The sequence below is a fragment of the Centruroides sculpturatus genome, unplaced genomic scaffold (genome assembly GCF_000671375.1).
Source record: "Centruroides sculpturatus isolate CEXI.00-Female unplaced genomic scaffold, Cexi_2.0 scaffold1066, whole genome shotgun sequence".
Lineage (NCBI taxonomy): Eukaryota > Metazoa > Arthropoda > Arachnida > Scorpiones > Buthidae > Centruroides > Centruroides sculpturatus.
Genome location: NW_019385438.1, coordinates 241,944 through 262,880, shown reverse-complemented (window position 1 = coordinate 262,880; position 20,937 = coordinate 241,944). Strand labels below are relative to the sequence as shown.

Genomic DNA, 20,937 nt, shown 5'->3' with positions numbered 1-20,937 from the left:
TCACATACATTGTTTCAGATTTCAAGACATCAGTTTATTGATATGGAGAAACAACCTGTGTTTGTTGTTTGTGTATGTATATGTAAATGTAATTGCCATTGACACTTTATTTTCACAGAACTATGTGCCACATTCATTTGGCATTTTGAGTGCTGTTATAAGAAATTTGTTGTTGCATTTACTATATATCTGTATTGATAATCTCTTCGCCAAAGCAGACGATATTTTTATACTTCTCAAGCTTTGATATCAACTGTGACAGTATATTTCAATCTAAAAACAATAAATCAAGAATGATTCACATATGAATTATAAGTTTGTTGGATTTAATAGCAAAATAGTAATTATAAATATTGTCAACAAATTAAATGAAAATTTCTATAATCCAATTTTAATGTTTTAGAAAATAGTAATTATAAATATTGTCAACAAATTAAATGAAAATTTCTATAATCCAATTTTAATGTTTTAGAGATGAAAACTTCAGCCACAACTATAGTAGTGGCTGAAGTTTTCATCTCTAAAACATTAACGTCAAACATTGAGTGCTGCCATCTTGTAAGCCTAGAAGTTTGACGATGGCATTTGGAACATCAAGCATGATTCCAATGACATTCCAAATGCCATCATCAAACTTCTAGATTTACAGGATGGCGACATTCGATGCTGACGTTTTAGAGATGAAAACTTCAGCTGCAACCTCTCTAATATGATAAATGATCTCATTGAAGTTTGCTCATTTTATATAACATTGAAAGTATTGCTAGTTTTAATGAAAGTGTAAAATTATCTGATAAAAACAACTTTTCCAGGGGAAAAAGAATTTTCATGGAATTATGTTTAACTTTGTTACAGTGCTGATTTACAAAAATTTTTACATAGTTTACAAATTTGGGTTTTTAAAATATATTTTTAGTAATTAAAAATTTTGTAAAATATTTGTTAGACATTTTAAAGGCAAATGATTAAAAATAGTAATAAATTAATAATATAAAATTTTTAAATTTGAATTTTTAATAAATTTTTATAATAATTTCCAGATGGCAGAAATTTTTTAAATCCAGATTTTTCAAGAGTTTGGGAAATCAAGCAAATTTATATTTCACTGTATTCTTTGTGATTTTGGTGTTATTTTTTCTTGGTGAGTATTTTTATTATAAATCTTTAAGTAGGAGAATTTTTCACAATTTTATTTCATTTTTAAAGAATAACTGTGTTGTGTTTATATTGAAGGTAAAGCAATGTGACGCAGCTAATCATGATTTGTATGCATTTTTCCCTAATATTATCTATAATGTAGAAATGTTATTCTGGTAATTATGGTTAACTGTAAATAAATTCAAACTAAAGTATGATTGTTTTAATGTTTATGTAAGCATGTATTTACTTTATTAAATACCCAGATTTCGAGTTTAGAAAACTTCAGCTTTTTATTTCATGCTATATGTAAGTTAAAACAATTTAAAATTTAAAAAAATTAAAAAAGAAAAAATATCTTAAGCATATTTAAAATTTTTTAGTTGATACATTCCTTTCAATATATTGAAAGTTTAATTCTTTACATCTTTGAAGATGGTGACAATTTAAAAATATCCAGCAAAATAAAAGAATGTTATATTCTACTGCAGTTTTTTTCAACCTGTGGGTTGCAACCCCCTGGGGGTCGCAAAGCGTTACACGGGGGTCGCGTGTAAAAGAAAGAGACAAGTGTTTGTAGGTCCTACACAACAATATAAAATAACTACAATTTCAGTGAGAAGGCTGTACCTGTTTATTTTACAGTGTAATTGGTTTTTCAATTGATATTTAGGTCTGAACAGAAAGAAAATTAAATATGTAGTTTTTAAAATCACTGATATACTTTTAATATGGCCCTGGGGGTCTCCAGAAGTTTTTAACTTGCAAAGCGGTCGCGTATTCAAGAAGGTTGAAAAACACTGTTCTACTGTAACACACATAAGAGCATGTTCTTATGCATTGGTCAAAATCACCACTATATTTTGCAAAGTACTGAAAAAAACACTATTATTTCAAAAACTTTCACAGTATCAGAAGCATCTCTTTAGTTTTAATAATGGTTATCACAGAGATGTCACTGAAGAATTATTGTATCAGTTCATTTACTTTTAATTTATATTGACACAACAATACAGTGCTCTTGTAAGCAAAGCAGGACATGTTTCAAAAATCACAAAAAGTAATTTTCATATAAGAGCATGCTCTTATTTTTGTAAAAATTTGGTATATTAAGGTTATGTAAGCACTTTGGGATATTTTTTGATAGTTAACTTATAAGAATTGTACTTGGTTCAGTCAAAAAGAAAACAAAATTATTTTATTAAAAATAAAACGTTTGTACTAGGAAATAGAATTTGGTAGGTATGTAGGAGCATTGGCTATTTAATATTTCACATACATGTGAGGCCCACTATTTAACAACCAAAATTATATATTTGTATTATATATATGTATTTTATATCCCTTTTCTTGTTTTGTTGGGTTTGGCAATGAACAATTAGATTTTAATGTAGCCATTTTGTTCTGCATTATATGTCTGAAGATGTCCTTTATAAATGGATGAAAATGTTAGTAAATATTTCTTAATTTTAAATGTGCTGGTGTTAGTATGCTGTGTATGTGAAGTCATAACTTTGAGGATATTTTTGAAATTCCTGGGCAAAGTTAGTGTGTTGGAATCGGTATCAACTTGACCAGTTATAAGTTTCGAATCAAAACTCTCAGGAACCAAGGAGAAAAAGAAGAAAGTGTTAATTTTGTGCAAGAAGTTTCACATGGCCTCTTATGGTGATAAGAACTGAAAGACATTTGCAGGACCCAGGTGCCTTTGTTCTGTCCTATCCACCATCTTTAATACTTCTTGCCCTATCATAAATTTTCCCTATTAGTATAAGTTTAGTACTAAGGTTTAGTTTTAGGAAAATTATTATAATTTTCATGTGTCCTGGTCATTTACTAATTTTGTAATTGTTCTGCCAATGAATGAGTATAGGGTTACTACTGGAGTAACCATCCTAGAGTTGGTATCCTTGATTTGAACCTGTATATAATTATATCATGCACAAATAAATAAATTTTTCTAACATCTACTGTGTGTTTAGTTGGTTGGATGTTTGCCTTAGTGGACTAACAAAAACCTTTTCATATCACAGCCCCACCAGTGGCCAAGTGGATAAAACTACTGAACACTGATGGTTGGTTGTGGGTTGTGCCTTGCAAGTGGGCTGGCCACAAGGAGTTTTCTGGATTTTATTCATGTTTGTAACATCTAAATATGAGCCAGTCTTTCTAGGAAGCATCCACCTTAGTAAATGATTCTTGTGTGACATTACTTCTTTGTTTGTTTGAATACAGCTTTCTTTTTCTAAAATCAATTCTGTTTACAGTTTAGATTATTCTATTTGCAGTATCAAACTAATTAGACCAGGGTTGTCCAACCTTTTTTCTTAATGGACCAAAATAGAAATTTAGTTATATTCAGCGGGCCACAAAAGTACTTTATATAAATATAAATATATACTTTTTAAAAGTTCAAAATGTGAATATCAAATTTTAATAACAAATATATATAATTACAAAACATACTGTATTATTTACAATAAAAAACAAAATTATACTCACACAAAATAAAAATAAATTCACTATGATTTTTTACATTGTCTTCCTATTATAATATTGTTAATATCTGCTTTTATGGTACTAGTCTTAATTCTAAGAAAGTTAGTTAAATGGGAATCACTTGACCTATTTCTTTCAGCAGTTTCAATGTTTTTCATGCACAAAAAGAATTGTTTACAACAGTATTTACTGCTCCACATGCATAACAGTTTTCTAGATAAATTGATAATTTCATCAAATTCATTGAAAGAATGAACTTATAAAATTCAAGAGGGGAATGTTCTCTATGATAAGTTTTCAAAGATTCAAAATTCAATGAGTTCTAGCTGGTATTTGGCTGGTGCTTCCACATAATTAAATAAAAATGGATCACTAAACAATTTTAATTCAATTTCTATTTTTCTGAAGTCAGAAAATCTGGTTGTTACATCTTTAAACAAACTGAAAAATATAGTAAATTATTTAAAAGTCCACAGGAAATTCTTCTTTTCTTTTTGAAAATCTCTGAAAATACAGAATTTCACACTGCAATTTTATTGTGACAAATAAGGCAGATAATATTATTGCATGTTTCAATTACAAAATATTTTTCTGGCCAAAAGATATTTGTTTTCTTCTGTTGTTTTTATTTTCTTAGTATTCGTATTAGATGCCATAACCAAATGCTGGGTTATTAAATATATATATTTAAAGTTGATGAAATAATTATGGATATAATTGGAGGTTGAAAATATTTAAATTATTATGTTAGCAAAAGAAATATATAGATAGTCTTATGTCTATTATATACCTGTAATTAGAATGCCAAAGTGGAAGAGGTTAATTTATTCTTTATTTCTATAAAGAAGAAATTAGCCCATTCCACTTTGACATTAGGCTTAGCCTTGAGTCACTAAAAATGGCTGACCCTCTTTTGAAAAGAGGGATTACATATCTTTTTCATATGCCTGATAAAAGGTATCATTCTTTATAACTAACAATGTTACTTCATTACAAAAATCTTTGAAACTGAAACAATCAAAATGAGAGACCACACCACCAACTTTTTTGATTGGTCAGTTACAAATTAAGTCACCAATTATGTCATTACGACATCGAAGTGTATCCAGTAAAACGAGAATAATTTTTAAGACATACTTTATCAAAATAAATGAAAATGTACCTAAAAAATTTAGGATGCAGTGGGCCGTTGGTTGGACATCCCTGAATTAGACCTTCATTATCATCCCTATTTAAAATTTCATATTCAGGTATTGTCATCTCATTTTATAATTATATTACCCTGTATTAATACTTTTAATAAGTAGAAGAATATTTTAACATAGTTTTTCTGAACAAGAATTTAATTTTAGTTTACAATTTGAGCATTTTTGTTTGTATACATGTTATTGTTTAATATGACAAAATAAAAATTCTTTGGCAATATCTCTCTTGGAGTGATAACACTGCAATACAGTATGACTTCTAAGTCAAATTGCAGCCCCTGGGCCAAATCTGGCCCATGGCACATGCTAATTCAGCTTGCATACATATTTGATACATCACTTATAAATGGTAGAAAGAGACCTACTTTTGGTATATGTGAAATGTATAAAATATTTGTTGTTTACCTACTATGACTAATGTTCAATTTGACCTGCCAGTTGAAAAGTTTTGAGCACCATTGCTGTACTGAATTACATTATAAAATGCTATGATAAATAGAAATGTGTAAGGTAGTTATATTCATATAATTTAAAAATTATCAATTTATAGTATTTTCCATTTCAGTTCTTATAAAACATCTTTTATTAAAATTAATTTTTTCAAGTACTATTTTAATCCATAAGATGTCATTTGCAACAAACTTTAACATACATGAGTAATTACAATATTTTATTTCAGATTCTATTAGAGAAACTCATAAATATGGAGAAGGGAGACAGCAAGAACAAGAACATGGCCATTTAGATGCTGAATTACAACAGAGCATGAGGCTCTTCAGAGCTCAGCGTAACTTTTATATTGCTGGTTTTGCATTATTTTTATCATTGTAAGTTGTTAAAAATTTTTATTTTCTTATAAAATTGGTTTACCAACATCCATTTGGGTAGTTAACAATTTAGGATTACAGGTACCTCCGTATAACACGGCACTTCTATAGCACGGATTCACTCTAACACGGTTCGAGAATTGGGAACATCCCCCATATAACACGGTGGTTTTATAGCACGGGTTCACTCTAACACGGTTCGGGAATTGGGTAAAACCCTTGTATAACATGAAATGTAATAAAGGGTGCGTTCTTTTATACTTACACGTAACTCCTCACGAGCATTGTAATTGTTTTCATGGCTACTTTGAATGCTCTTTCAACAATAATCCATTTAATGGTTAAATTTTACAATTGGGACCCTTTTTTGCCTCTAAAAGCTCATTTTAGAATTATAGATTCCTCCATCACGATACTATCGATAGTGCAGGCGCCACCATCTTTCTTTCACTGTTGTTCCTAAATGCCTACAAACAGCAGCACACTCCCATTGCAGAGCGACCGCTATTAATGAATGCACCCAAAAACTGTTACCAGTCGATGATGCTCATGCTGAGATCATCGTACAGGATGAATAATCCTCCGGTAAAATATTTACTTAAATAATAAATAAGTATTTTACCTATGAAAAAAAAATGAATAATATATCCGATTTAAATAAGGATTTAACAGCATGTTTTTTAATTTTTGGAATCTAACCCCCCCCCTTTTCACACTAGTTCTTTGTTTGGTATAACATGGATTCGCATAACATGGCAATTTTTTGGCACGTAACACCCATGTTATACGGGGGTTACCTGTACTTTGGATATTAAAATTTTGACAAACTGTTGAAATATTTTCAGATTTGTAAAATTTCACAAGCATATACTTTTTAGTATTCTCCTTTGTAACAAATGACTCCATAGATAAATCCAAAAAATGGAAAAGGCTAATAAATTTTTAAGAAGTTGCACTTTTTTCAATGACATAGTTTTCAAGACAGTTCATGTTTTGTCTCTGGATCCATAAAAGTTCAAAAAACAAAATATATTAACAGAGTCAAATTTAAATTGTAATTGTAATGTCAAGTATTCTACATATGACAATTTAATATGCATTTTTAAATTTATTATGATGTCTTAATTAATTAATTAATTAATTATTGTAAATTAAAGGAGAAAACTAAAAATGAACAGAATTAAAACACACTAAAAAGTAATTGAGATTGAAGATGATAAAAATAAGATGACTAGTAATTAGTCATTTGTTAATGAGAGAAAGTCCTGTAAAAATTTTCTGTTGCTGGGAACATGAAATTGAGTTATGTCATTATCACTAACTGGTTTCCAGTGTAGTTTACAGACAATACATAAAATTTTGAAATGATAAGTTTGTAGAATACAGACTAAGTTTTAAGGATGGACTATTTACATGGGAATAGGGTATGTGTGTATACATGCATACAACATTAGAAACTGAAATATTTAATATACAGCATAAAATTTATACAGTGGAAATTTCTTGATAATTTAGAAAATTCAAAAAGTTTTATATTAGTCTTAAATGTCTATTCCTAAGGATTTACCATTAGGTTGTCAGCACTTAATGAATTAAAAAATCATGAAACATGATTAACTTGATAGTTAATCAAGTTAAACATATTCAAATTTAAACAACAAGATAATTCCTTAAACTTCTTAATAATAATAATATTAATGTAGCCCAAAATAATCTGGCAATCGTTTAGCTTTAAATACATTCTATGACTTTTAGTGCAATTTTTTTTCTCTAGTATGCATGCATTCTACTGTGCAAGATTACAGAAATATTGTATAATCAATATTGTTTTACAATTCAACCTAATGGAAAGTGACCTTGTTAGTGTCATATCTGGACTACTTTACTTTTTTGGAACCAACATTGATTAGTTTGTTAGCTGATCAAAAACAATTAAACCACAACTGCTAATAAAACTTTAAAAACAAAGTTGTTAACCAATTAAAGAAAAATCTTAAAAAGTTAGCAACAAATCCAAAAATTTATTAACAAATAATTACAAAGAAACAGGAGCTTCTAGTCAAGTTTATTAAAAGAACAAAAAAGAACTTTTAATATTTAGTTACCATAAAAATAAACTAGGAACAGTTTTTTTCTCCAAACATGAACTAAAAATTGAGTTGAAGTGTTAGCAAGTCAGTAATATTTCAGGGGGGCCATCTACTTGCAACTACCATTGCTGTGATGTCACTACTGGCTTAAAAAAAGAATTGCACACTCATACTAGTGACTTTGTATCTGAAAAATAAAATTATGGATCTTCTATTTTTTATTTTGTCATTTCATATTATGTAAAATGACAAAGTTTAATCAAAATTGTTAAATTAAATTTTGAGAATAAACTCAATTTTATAAACCACAGAAAAGGCATTGCTAATGTCCCACTTCAATAAGTGGATTTAAAATTATTATATGAGAAACTTGCTATGGTTTCTTGTGTAACTGATACAAAGAAACAGGTAACCTTACAATATTGCATTCATCATTCAATTCACAATTATGAAAATGTCACCTCAATCACTGATTATAAACTTAACCTTATCTTAATTTGTTTGTTTATAGTTGAGTAATATCATAATAGTTCACCTGTACTCATTTACTTTTTTCCTCATATAAAATTTGATATTTAACAAGTTTTCAACAATAGTAAGCTTTAATTTCTGTCTTGTTTTATAAATTATGTTTAATTCTTCTGTCACCAAACAAGTAGAGAAAACAAGACTTCAAGTAAAGGAAACAAACTGAATGCATTATGCAAAATTTTCTCAATCTAATGATAAACTCTAGGATGGCATCTTGCCAAGTAGATTTCCTGGAAGGTAAATTTTAACTTAATTTTGGCAGGCACTGTCTTTTCCTTGAACTAAACAAAATGTTCTCAAAGTAAAATTCAAAAGAAAGATGTGAAAAATAAAAATATGGTTATATTCCATTCCTTACAGATGTCTTTTAAACATTTAAGTTGGGGATGCAAACCAGTTCAAAATTAATTACAATAAATTTTTCAACTTTTTCCTGTATTACAATAAAACATAATCCTATAAAATCTGCCTAAATGGAAAATTCTGGCCAGTACTGTTTCATTTCATTTCATTTTAAACAGACTATTATATATGATTGAATTTGTGAATATTATGTCCTGTTTTTGTTTTACTTATTCTTTTTTGTCGGTTTTGTTGATTTTTGCTTTAAGATGCTTGTAAAAGGCCAATCTGGCCACAGTGTCTTTTTGAGAAATAATAAAAAATAAACATGGTTAATAATCACAAATTCAGTTTTGTAATTACATTTTATGATTTTTATTATATTGATAAGATGTATATCTTTAGGGTTATCAGACGTCTTGTTATCTTGATTTCTGCTCAGGCTACACTTATAGCTAGATGTGATGCTTCAATGAAACAAGCACAAAGTGCAACAGATGCTGCTGAAAAATTAATGAAAGAAAAAGAACAGGTAAGAGAATATAAAATATCTGCAAATAATTTATTTTCAATTCTTGCATATAAAAAAATCCTTGAATTCAAATTTCTGAAATAATTTATAATGAATAGTTTTTATTTTCTCTCTTTGATTCTAAGATATTGTTGATTTAATAATGAAATTGAATTAAAAAATTTTTATTAACTACAATAGTATAACTTTATGATTACTTTTAATGTTTTACTAAAACATGCTTTTATTAGAATAAATACAAAAAGAACTTTTTCTACAGTGTTATTTCTGTGCTCTTTTGTAAATTTAATGTTTTTATTTTAGTGCTGCATCATAATTAAGTTCTTATGAAGATATTTTAAATCATAACCCAAAATTACTTATTTAACATACATGGTATTATGAATGCATATTTCTGAAATGAAATCAGCATGAATAGATATGACAAACTTTTCTTGTGTACTGATAATACTAGACAAAAGAGCAATTTAGTTACATAACAATTGGCAAAATTTTTACAATGTAAGATCTTATTGATTATAAGATAAATTCTGATTTCAGAGATGCTAAAATATGAAATATACATATTTAGAATCAATAAAATATATTACAGTAGACTCTTGATAATATGAAGTGAAAAGGATAGAAAATTTTTCAATTAATGAGATTTCAAGTTATGGAAATTATCATTATCTTAACATTATTTACCATGTCATTAAGATGATAGCTATTCCATACAAAATCAGATTTAAATATGCCTATATTTTTTATTATTGCTTAGGTACTTATACAGAAAATAATAAAATATTCTTATATTAGTGAAAGAAATCTGTTGTTTGAGTTTGATGTCAATAGTCCATTGCTTCCTCCTCAATAATGTCTTTGATATACTTGATTACCTTGAAATGATAGTTTCATGTATAACATGACTTTTAGAAAGCTCCTTTAAAATTTTTAATGGCATATTCAGTCTTTAAGATTTGATTGATCAATTTATATTTAAGAGTAAAGTCATTGCTTTAGATATGAAACATTTTTAGATTTTTTTTTGTACTTGTAACTTCAAGAATACTGACATAACAAGTAACATTGTGTATATCATCAATTATACAAAATTAAATGTTTTTGTTCATGCTTATTTCAAGTTAGTCTTAGTGTGATCTGTTCCCTTGAAAAGACAACAGAAAGCATATAAAATTAATTTACTAGATCTATAAATTTCAAGTTTGCAAAACCTGTCCTCAAAACATTTGAATTAGATGACCAAAGTGCACTGAGTTAATGGAAGTTAGATTGAATGAAAATAAAATTATGAATTAAAATATCTTAGAATTTAGAATTAAAATTAGAATATTATCTTGCTACATCAGCATATAGCAAGATAATATTCTAACAACTTAACAAAATTTGGCTTACTGAGTACTCAATCTCAACTGTGTACATAAGAAATGAACTAATAACTGGAACTATGATTAACCATTAATTTTTAGCACCATACTTGCACTTGCAGCAAACACATTAACATTCCAATTTCTAACATCATCAAATTGAAACTAGAGTGTGAAATCTAACACAGGCTTATGAAATATGCTGAAAATTTGTGTTTTTAGTTAATGTGATTGCTGGAAGTGCAAGGATGGTGCTTAGAGTTAGACTAATTGTACAGTCATTAACAAAAAGAAATGCACCTAGACAGATTTGTCTGATTACTGTAAAGCTTAGCATACTGTTATATTTCAGATAGATAGGTATGTAAACAATTAGTGTTGTGGTTTAATTGCATTCCAGGAAGGGCCACCAAAATGCCTTAAAATTGTTACTTCCCAGTATTCTATAAAAAAAAAGGGCTAGCAGTGGCTCATTATGTTCATAATTCTTAGTGTACTTGCTGTTTGGAGGTCTTTGAATGCCCAAAATATCTGTAGGGCACAATCAAAGACATTACACACAGCTGATGGAGTTTGAAAAAATCCTATATCTTTGGGCTGAGGGAAGCAGTATGACTGTTTTGCTAATTTTCCACTATCTGGACTGGTCTGACCTGATTATGAGGTGTGTTGGGACAGTTGATATATGTGATGCACATATTCAACAGGTAAGTTCTGGATGCCCTAGACAGACCATCAAGAAAGATCATGAGATAAGCATGGACAACTACAATAGCTTCTGTGTCCATTATCCAGAGACAAGTGATAATCTCAAAGCTAAGCCCTATCTCTTGTAACATTAGCAGATGATAAGCAGAGGAAAATTGTGCATGAACAATTCCTATATGTCATACCATTAACATCCCAATATTGCCAGCATCTTTTCAGTGATGCCATGACAAGCATGAACTGCTATGGACTGATAAGTGTTATCTTTAGTAATGAATATCAAGTTTTGATTTAGAACAGCCAATTATCATGATCCGTAGTAGTCAACAATGGAGGCCCACTGGTGGGTCCTTCAATCTTATCTTTACTGTAGAATAAAGATAGAATTAAAGCACTTGCCAGATTGCCCAGACCAGCTCACCAGCAATGTGAAATTTACAAAATGCCTCATTGCTGGTGTGCTGATCTGGAGAACTATCCAATATGACAGCCAGTTATCCCTATTAGTGGTGTATATATATATTGATGGCAGAGCAATACTATTAGGAAATCCTGCACTCTCATGTTGTTTTTATGGCAAAGCTGCAAAGAGCCATTTTCAGAAAGATACTGCTGCTCATTTGCATACCACTAGAGTTTCCCAGGAATGTCTTCATCACATTGTCACACTTTTTTGGTCTGCTTGGTCTTCATATTTATCACCAATTCAGCATTTGTCAAATCAGATGGCATGTCAACTTTGACTATGCATTGTGTAAGGGATCTGGACCAGCAATTGCAACATATGTAGACAAATCTATCATAGTGTAGCAAATGGTTTTTGTATTCCTCCATGCTCAACTGTATTGCTGTATGTATCCAGGTAAGAGAAAGTAGTACAAGGTACTAAAGATTCCTTTACATTGTACCATTGTTCCACAGGAAATTGTCCCTTTGCTTTGATATTGCAATCACTCGTTGCCATTTTTATTGCATTTTCACTTAATAAAATTTCATTTAGTTCCAATGTACCATGAAGGAAGCATAACTTTTTGTCACTAAGTGTGTTTTAAAAATTATAAATATTCACATATAATGATTTACAGATTTGGATAACTTTTGGATGAAATTCTTAAATATAATCAATCTTAAACTTAAAAGTTTTTTATCCAAAATAATATGTATATCTGTAAATTTTCATTTTATAAATATTTGATATAAAATATTATATATTAGCTAAATGATTATGTTGATTTTAGAAGTAGAATTCATTTTTTCCTGTCTTGATAAATTCAAGAGATTTTCACATAGCCATTGTCTCTAGTGAATATCATTATTTTGAATAATTAAAATGAAGTGCTAACTACTTAAGATAAAGATATTTGGGATGCTATTTAAGTGTGGTTGAAGCAGACATATTTTCTTATGATAGATATATCAATCTGTATTGACTTTTCCTAATTTTTCTTCTCTCCTATATCTACTGTGTTTATGAATTCTTTGGCATTCTGTCTGTTTATCATCATCAACATTTAATATTTCCTGATGTAAAATTTTTTTCTACATCATTAAACACATCCTTCTAACTTTGAACAGACTTCCCATCCAAAGGACTAAGTTTTCCAGATTCAGAACTTTCTCAGTTGAGGATTCAATGGTAAGAAACAGATAGGATGCGCTAAAGGATTTATAAATTCAGTAGATCTAGATGACAACTGGGATCAAGGAGAAGAAAAGTTAAGAGAGTTTGTTTTATGTTGAGGAAAAAGAGAAGTAAAAAGAGAAATATCAGTATATGTGTGTGTGTGTGTATATATATATATATATATATATATATATATATGAAAGAATAAGCATTGAAAATGTCATACTCAGAATCAAAGTTCCATCTAAGGCACATGATTTATATTCTGCTAATGATACAAGTCTAACAGCAGCACTCCAGCAAACTGGAAGTTCCACCGTTTTTTCTCTCTTGCTTCATAAATTTAATAGACAATTTCAAGTACTTACAGCACATTTTGATTTAAATGTTTATCTTAATCTGCATATAGTGCTATCTATCTTGATAGTAGTTATATATTTATTAGATACTTCCTAATCAGCTTTGCATTTATAGTTCAAGAAAAAAAAAATTCCTATTCTGATGATAATGGTGGTGCATACTGTTACATTATGGTGTGGTTCTACTATACCTTTTAAAATTTGTCTTCTTAATTTTTTTAATTAAAATGTTCACATTTATATAATTTTTTTTCTAAATATCTGTCTTACATCATTAATTTAAAATGATTGTTTCATTAACACAGCTCTGCATTAACATATACTGGTTCCTAATATCTTTATTTAACCATAAAAAGAACAAATACAATTCACATTGCAACATAAGAGGAATATAATAGACTTATACACCAATAATCACATGTATATTAGCACTGTGATTGTTGTGCCATATACCTGCTAGTATTTATAGAATGCCTTTTCATAAATAATGAATATAAAATAGTATATTTCTGTTGGAAAGGCATTTACAGTGAAGAAACCCAACTGGAATTTAATTTCATGTGTATGTCTACATGTATACACATGAACACACTGTTGCTCATACATATATAAAATAACATATATTAAAGTTGCTTTTTATTATGTTTCAATCTATTATTTGATATTCTTTACTTTTTATTAATTTATAAATTTTACTCTATTATTTGAAATTTTCATTCTAAATAGTTTATCTGTAACAGAAAATTTAGTTTTAACATTTTGTTTTTTAAATATAATTTTAGAGAGAGAAAGAAGATGGAGATAGAGCTGAAAATGAAGGAAATGTAAAGAGAGAGAAACAAGAAATAGAAATTCAGACATTAAAAGAAGAACTGAAAAAAACTAAAGATGGTAAGATTTATTCTGTAATATTTCATTAAAATATTTATTAACTGTTTTATAACAANTGGACTACTACAATTAGTCAGTTATTTTTCAAATCATAAAATTTTAATTTCTCAGATTCATAAGTTATGTTGTCTTCCTATATAGAAATTATAAATATAATGTTGATATGAAATAAAGATTAACTCTAAGCTGAATAGATTTTAATAGGTTTTTTTTTCTTTTTTGTAAATTTTATCTATAGACCATTTTATAATGGGATTTTATAATAATAATGATAATAATAATAGCAATAACAACTTTCCTGTGGTCACCACCTGGTTATGGTGGGATAGCCCAGTAATTTTACTGATTCATAGAGTAATGCAGGCTGGAGCACAAGCTTCTGGTAGGACACCCATTCCAGTAAGGTCTTTGGGGAGAAATGAAGCTATGAGAGCTATCATTTACATTCTGTGGAAATATTTACCATGGTGGTAACCAGGTCTAAGAGTGATATTGGCTCAGATGCCCGGGTTAATAAGGCCCATGTTCATGGATAAGGCAGAGACTCATGTTCAAGAAATAGGCCACAGTCTCCTTTGGTTACTGGCAGCAATTGTGGTAGCAGTGCCAGCCCACATCTATCACAATGCCCTTAACAGTTGTGAGGAACCAACCTAGCCTTGGTGTTTCTGTGGCAATGCATCCATAGACCACAAAGATTGGAAAACCATGCCAACAGATGAAATGGACAATGGAAATGAATGAGTTTATCTTCTGTACTTACTACACCATTGCAAGACTTGAAACAAACATGACAGCATACAGACAACAACTATACCATACATTCACACACATGCAAGAAAGACATCGGCTGTACACGAAGTGTTTAGCCAGCAGAAAAGTGGATTATGATCAACCTTACATAGGAGATAGACAATGCAGAAAGGTAGGATCCCTCTGAACAGTGTATATAAGGCTACAGTACCCTCTGTGTTTGATGTTGGTGTGCAGTTTTTAGGCTGCAAGGCCATAGTCCTCCGAAGAGTCTGAAAGAAAACCTGAATGTAACGAACACCAATAATTGAGTGCTGCCACAAATAGCTAAGTGTAGAAGTTAGTGCCTAGTGGCTGTTAGTAGGAAGACTTATATCTACTTAATACTAATAAAACTGAATGCAATTGCAAATCTTAATACTACTTAACAGCTAGACAGCATGAAAAGCAAACAAACACAATGACAAACAAGACGAGACAAATGGACCAACAGAAGACAACGAGCAAGATCCCAAAATTTTTATTTCATTTTTTTTTAAATATTAACTATTAACTTACTAACTAAACCTACCATAACCTAGGACAAACCTAACCAGATGACTAAAACTAACAAATCCTAATCTAATTTAACCTAACCTATCATAAAACATCATTCACACAACAATATCCTCACCTCCTGTCACCGAACAGAGGGTTGTTGATCAAAAAAGAACAATTATACACAACAATCTTATCCCATAAACAACACTTGAACTTATCAAACAGGTTGCTGATCAAATACATCAACAGACAGAAACATTTAACATTAATGAAGATAACATAACCTGTCAGGATATTCTAGCAACAAGCACTGATAATAGCACACATATAACAACTATCACTAATGATACTACAGGCACTTCCTCATCCATCACATATAACATAGACATAGAATTAGTTAATATGCTCTCACTTATATTTCAGGAAACACTTACTAAATATACAGGTATAGATCCCACACAAACACCATGAATACCAAAAATCAATACATCTAAGGTAGTAGGAAAAATACTAAATTATGTAAACACTCACTTACTACCAAACTACATTCATTCAATTTCTACACTCTCAGACATTCATACATTAGTTTATGCCGGGGCAGTCACAGTAGTAACACACCATGGACTGAAAATACACTCACAGACAGACAGACAGACACAAAACACAATCCTATCACAAGCCTACCTGGTAGAGAAGAATAGAAACACAAATAAATGACATTAGACAGCAATTAGGCAGGCTGACACGATACACTAAAAACAACATAACACCCAAATTAAAGAAACAACTGAAAAACATTTTCAAGAAAATCAAAACACACACAAAACATGAACATCTCAACACACACATCACAGAATACATTGATATACTAAAACAAAAACTTGCAGCCAAAGCACATAGACTAAAATGATACAAAACATGTTTACTCTGAAAAGAACAAAATAAATTATTTACAAACAATGAAAAAACTCTTTTGCAGACAAATTAGTACAAAAACAAACACTGATGCACACCACAGAATGTAAAATTAAAGAAGCATCAAGATGATGATGCTTTCATTTTACATTCTGTAATCTTATAGTTGCTCCACTGTAGTATCGGTTGTATGCATTCTATGATTCTTAACTGGAACATGATACACTGGAAACATCCAATGGGTCAGAAAACTGTCACTTCATAGGAGTTTGTATATTTTCTGGTTCCTTTTAACAATAATTTTATGTTCCATTGCTTTTCATATCTCTCTGATGTTACATAAGGTTTAATTATGTTCAATTTTTATAGCAGCATTCATCATCATAAATTTTATTTATTGTTTCTTCTGATGTATTTTAAACTTTAATTAGAAATATTATTTTCAAAACACTTTTGATGCAAAAATGAATACTTGCTCCTAATTTTTTTATTCATTAATAATACAAATTCTTAACTATTTTCAGAGCTTAGTTACACTAAAAAGGATTTTGAAGCACTGAAAAGCCAAGCTGAATCAAATAGTAAAGCTTATGATGATTTAATGAAAGAATACACTCAAGTGGAAGTAAGTAAATGCATTTGAATTATTTAGATATAATTATCTAAAATATAAACAAATAATAAAGCACATATGTTATGCTCACTTCAAATAATTTTTTTTTTGTTATACATACCCACATATATATGTGCAATGTATTGGGCTGCAATTTGAAAAAAATTGTAGACCTATAAATTCCCACTGTTATCTGTCCATCCATCTTTCCTTAATCTCGAGAACAGAGCTAGATAGATGAAAGACAAGACCAGATATGGAAACCTTAGAGGCAGGAGGCCCTGCTTAACTACATCTGAACTTCCGATGCAAACCAGAAGTCGCGTTATTTCAATTCAAAAATTTTTCTCCGAAAGGTATTAGATAGATGACTTGCATGACTTTATTGTTAAAGGAAAAGTATGATGTATAGGGGAAAGCCACTACTAATTTGAGGTGGAGAGCATATATCAATATTTTAAATTAAAAATATGATTAGAAATTGCAGCCTGGCATTGTGATGTCACAATAAATAATTTCTTATCACTTGTGAATAATTTCAATAAATGACCAATTTCAAAAAAATTTTTGATATTCATTATTAAAATTTATAACTTTTAAATTTCATCAAAAAGTTTTCTCTCTCTGAAATAGTTGCTTTCAACATTGTCATCAATACTTTTGTTAAATAGTTAGTACATAGTGGATTATTTTCATTTTCACAATGTCATCTTGATTGGGTCAGAGTCTATAAGTGCATTGTTTTAAATAAACTGTGTATGAAATAAGTTGTCACATTTTGCCACAGATTTTTCACACAATGGTGAATTTATAAATTTAATTTTTCCTTTCAAGTGTTTATGCTTATTCAAAACTGACCTTCTCTTAATCTAAATACTTTTTCAGAACTGACTTTTTATTAATAAATTTCTACTACTTGTGAATTTATTCCCACCAACAGTTGAAAGTCTATTATATTTTGATATACTTGTTATTGTTAATCAATAACAATAATTTGCTTACTAATGAGATAAAACTAAAATTTTACTTTGAAATGGATAAAGCTAATGTTTAAACTTCTATAAAGTATCAATAACAGAATTTAGACATCTTGGAGTTATTGCCAATTTTGTTTTTATATTAATTCTAAAGTTATGGTTGTTTTGTGTAGAATTTTATTCAGCCAGCCTTTTTAAATTACCTTCCTCAAATACATTTCTTTAATTAATAACAGAAGGTAAATTTTTTGACTGACTGACTTTTATTATAAATTAATCTGAAAAAAAACTAGGAAAAAATATGAAAAATAAAAGAAAATAATGTTTATAAAATGATGAGTTAAACTCTACTTAGCTATTTAATCAGGATAATTCAGAAAGTTGTTTTTAAATGTTGTTTATTAATTGAACATTTTCAAATTAATGAGAAAGGGAGTGCGTGATCATTATTTTGTTTTAATTCAAACCAATGTTAAATTTCTCTTATTAAATTGTGTAGTAGAGATTTGAAATAAGAACAGATTTTCTTTTTCGGTTTTTCATTAAAAAAATTGACACTGACTCATCCCTACTAAAAGCACATAGTGATGAAACAAGTCACTTTTAAAAAATGCTGTTTTCCTGTGTTTTTGCAAATTTTGAGAGACTACTCCATTTTAACTTTTTTTTTATCTATTACTCTTTCCAAATGTCCTTGATGTGACCAAGTTTATTTCTGGGAATCAGAATGTATCATTTCATCTATCTTACAGTGCAAATTTCATAATTCTGTTGTCCTAACTTTTGCAAGAATATGTGGAAGTTTTATTTTATAATACTTGATTATGAAAATTGGTCATGCTGAATTAAAAAATAATTCCTAACTAGAGAAATGTAAAAGTTTATGCAAATTAAAAAATATATACATGCATCTGGGAATCAATTGGAATAGATGGATTTTTGATTGTATCTTGGTAATTTTTACAAATTGCATTTAAATAATACTAGTGTATTGAAAAATTGTACAGAAAGTGTTTGTTTCATAGAAAATGAAATGAATAAAAATCATAGAGTAAAATCAAGACAGTCCTAAGGGCCAGAAGTAGACTGCTTGGCCTATTTCACATATATTCCAGAAAGAGTTATTTTAGATAGTCAAAATTGTAAACAAATAGAAACTTTATGTTGCATTTTCACTTGTTTTCTGTTTAGTGAAATATAATGGTTTTAGTTTTTTAAGGAAGCTTTGCAGCATTGTTGTTGACTTTGTAGCAGGTTCTTACAATAGATAACTCACATTGTTAAAACAACTGTTTCCAATCATAACTTGATAACAGTGTATAGTTAATTTTTATAGCACAAATTATTTGCTTTTATTTATACTAGATGGAGTTAGTAATAATGAAATGAAAATTAACCATGAAGAATTATACATTTTATAGAATTGTGCCTATTTTTCAAATTACTTGCTATGTTCACTAAGTTTTCCATTTTTTGTAAATATAATTTCCCTGGCAAGCTAAGAACCTCAAATTCTGAAACATTAATTATCATCATATTGAATATATAGATTCATAACAGAAATTTACACTTTACTGTAGAATTTCTTATTGTAATGTTTTAGCAACCTTCCCCGTTTTTTGATGCTCACTCATTAGTAGAGACATCTAGGAGTAAAATATAAAATTTTTTATTACCGCAATTTTTTAATTTTTAATTAAGTTTGTGTATAATTTATTACAAAATATGTAGTTTGTTTTTTTAAAAAACGTTCAAAAAAATCTAATTTCCCATCAATTTACTATATACACTATAAAAAGATGATGATTATGATAAAATAGTGCAAATTTTGCCGAAACCCGGCTGAAGACCGCTATATTAAAACAAATAAAATTAGCTTACATAACCGATTATGTAGGAGAGGAATGCATTACAAATGATGATTAAAGATGGAAGAAATAATATTTTCACTATCAGATTGTGTTTGCTAGGTTTAGAATATAGAAGTTTGTTTTGTCTGAATTTTGCAAGTTTAAAAGTTCTTGGGCTTTGATGCGTGACTTCTTTACTGGAGAAAAACAATGTAGTTATGCAAGTTTTGAAATACATTATAATGGTATTATGAGTAAATAAAAAGTTAATTTAACAATCATCAAATGTGTAAATGTTTGATACAATTTTGTTTTCAGATTTGGTCATACACAATTATGAGTTGTAAAATTTAAAGTATTAAGAACAAACTTTAGAATATGTACAAAAAGTATAATGATGCACTGCCAGCTAAGCTAACTCCTAGACAGTTTTCTAGAATTGCCTGCTTTGTTTTTGACCATTAATTAACAATTTGTTGTTACATAACTACTGCATGAAAGAAATTGAATTAAATGAGCTAAATAATTTGATATAAACAAAACCTCTCTTATAAATGTGTATTATTTGCCTTCCAAGAAGTTTGATATGGAAATGTGACTTAAAAATAATTAGCTTTAATTTAGTTTTCATTGTATAATAATTTATTTTAAAAATTATTTTTTTAACAGGAAAGGATGAAAGAAGTTTCTGGTCAAACAGTGAATAAGAAGAGCGAATAAAACATTTCATTCTTACTGCATAATTTTCATTCTATGCTGCTAAGTATTCTCAATGTTAATTTTATAAAAAAAAAACCTATTTAGATTATTTTAATTCTTATAATTCTTTTGTAATATTTCCTGCTAATTGCAGACTGACATTTTTGTATAAATGTAATTAAATGAGTAACAAACAAATAAAAAAAAATACACCAATCTTGATTTATTCCACACAAAAATAACATTCCAATCGAGTTTTGGGAAGATTCTGTAAAATCTTAGACCTCAAATAATGTATCATTGGCTTAATATGCTAATTGCTTATTTAGTAAATTTAATGAAAACTGATGTTTTTACATTTATCAAGCTGCCAAACTTCTGTATTTGAGGAAATAAATTTTTTATAAGTTCAGTAAAATTTAAGCAAATTGCATATTAGGCCAGAATTATTGACAATTAAAATATTGAAAAACCTGAG

The 20,937-nt window shown here is 28.8% G+C and overlaps 1 protein-coding gene across 1 annotated transcript; it reads left to right on the top strand.

Annotated features, from left to right (window-relative positions):
• Window positions 1-1,038: 1,038 nt before the first annotated feature.
• LOC111638990 (B-cell receptor-associated protein 31-like) lies at window positions 1,039-20,546 on the top strand. Its single transcript, XM_023384767.1, has 6 exons — window positions 1,039-1,141; window positions 5,521-5,668; window positions 9,037-9,163; window positions 14,004-14,112; window positions 16,845-16,945; window positions 20,430-20,546. Exons 2-6 carry the CDS (start codon window positions 5,607-5,609, stop codon window positions 20,478-20,480), a joined length of 450 nt encoding a protein of 149 aa, XP_023240535.1. The 5' UTR covers window positions 1,039-1,141; window positions 5,521-5,606; the 3' UTR covers window positions 20,481-20,546.
• Window positions 20,547-20,937: the final 391 nt, after the last annotated feature.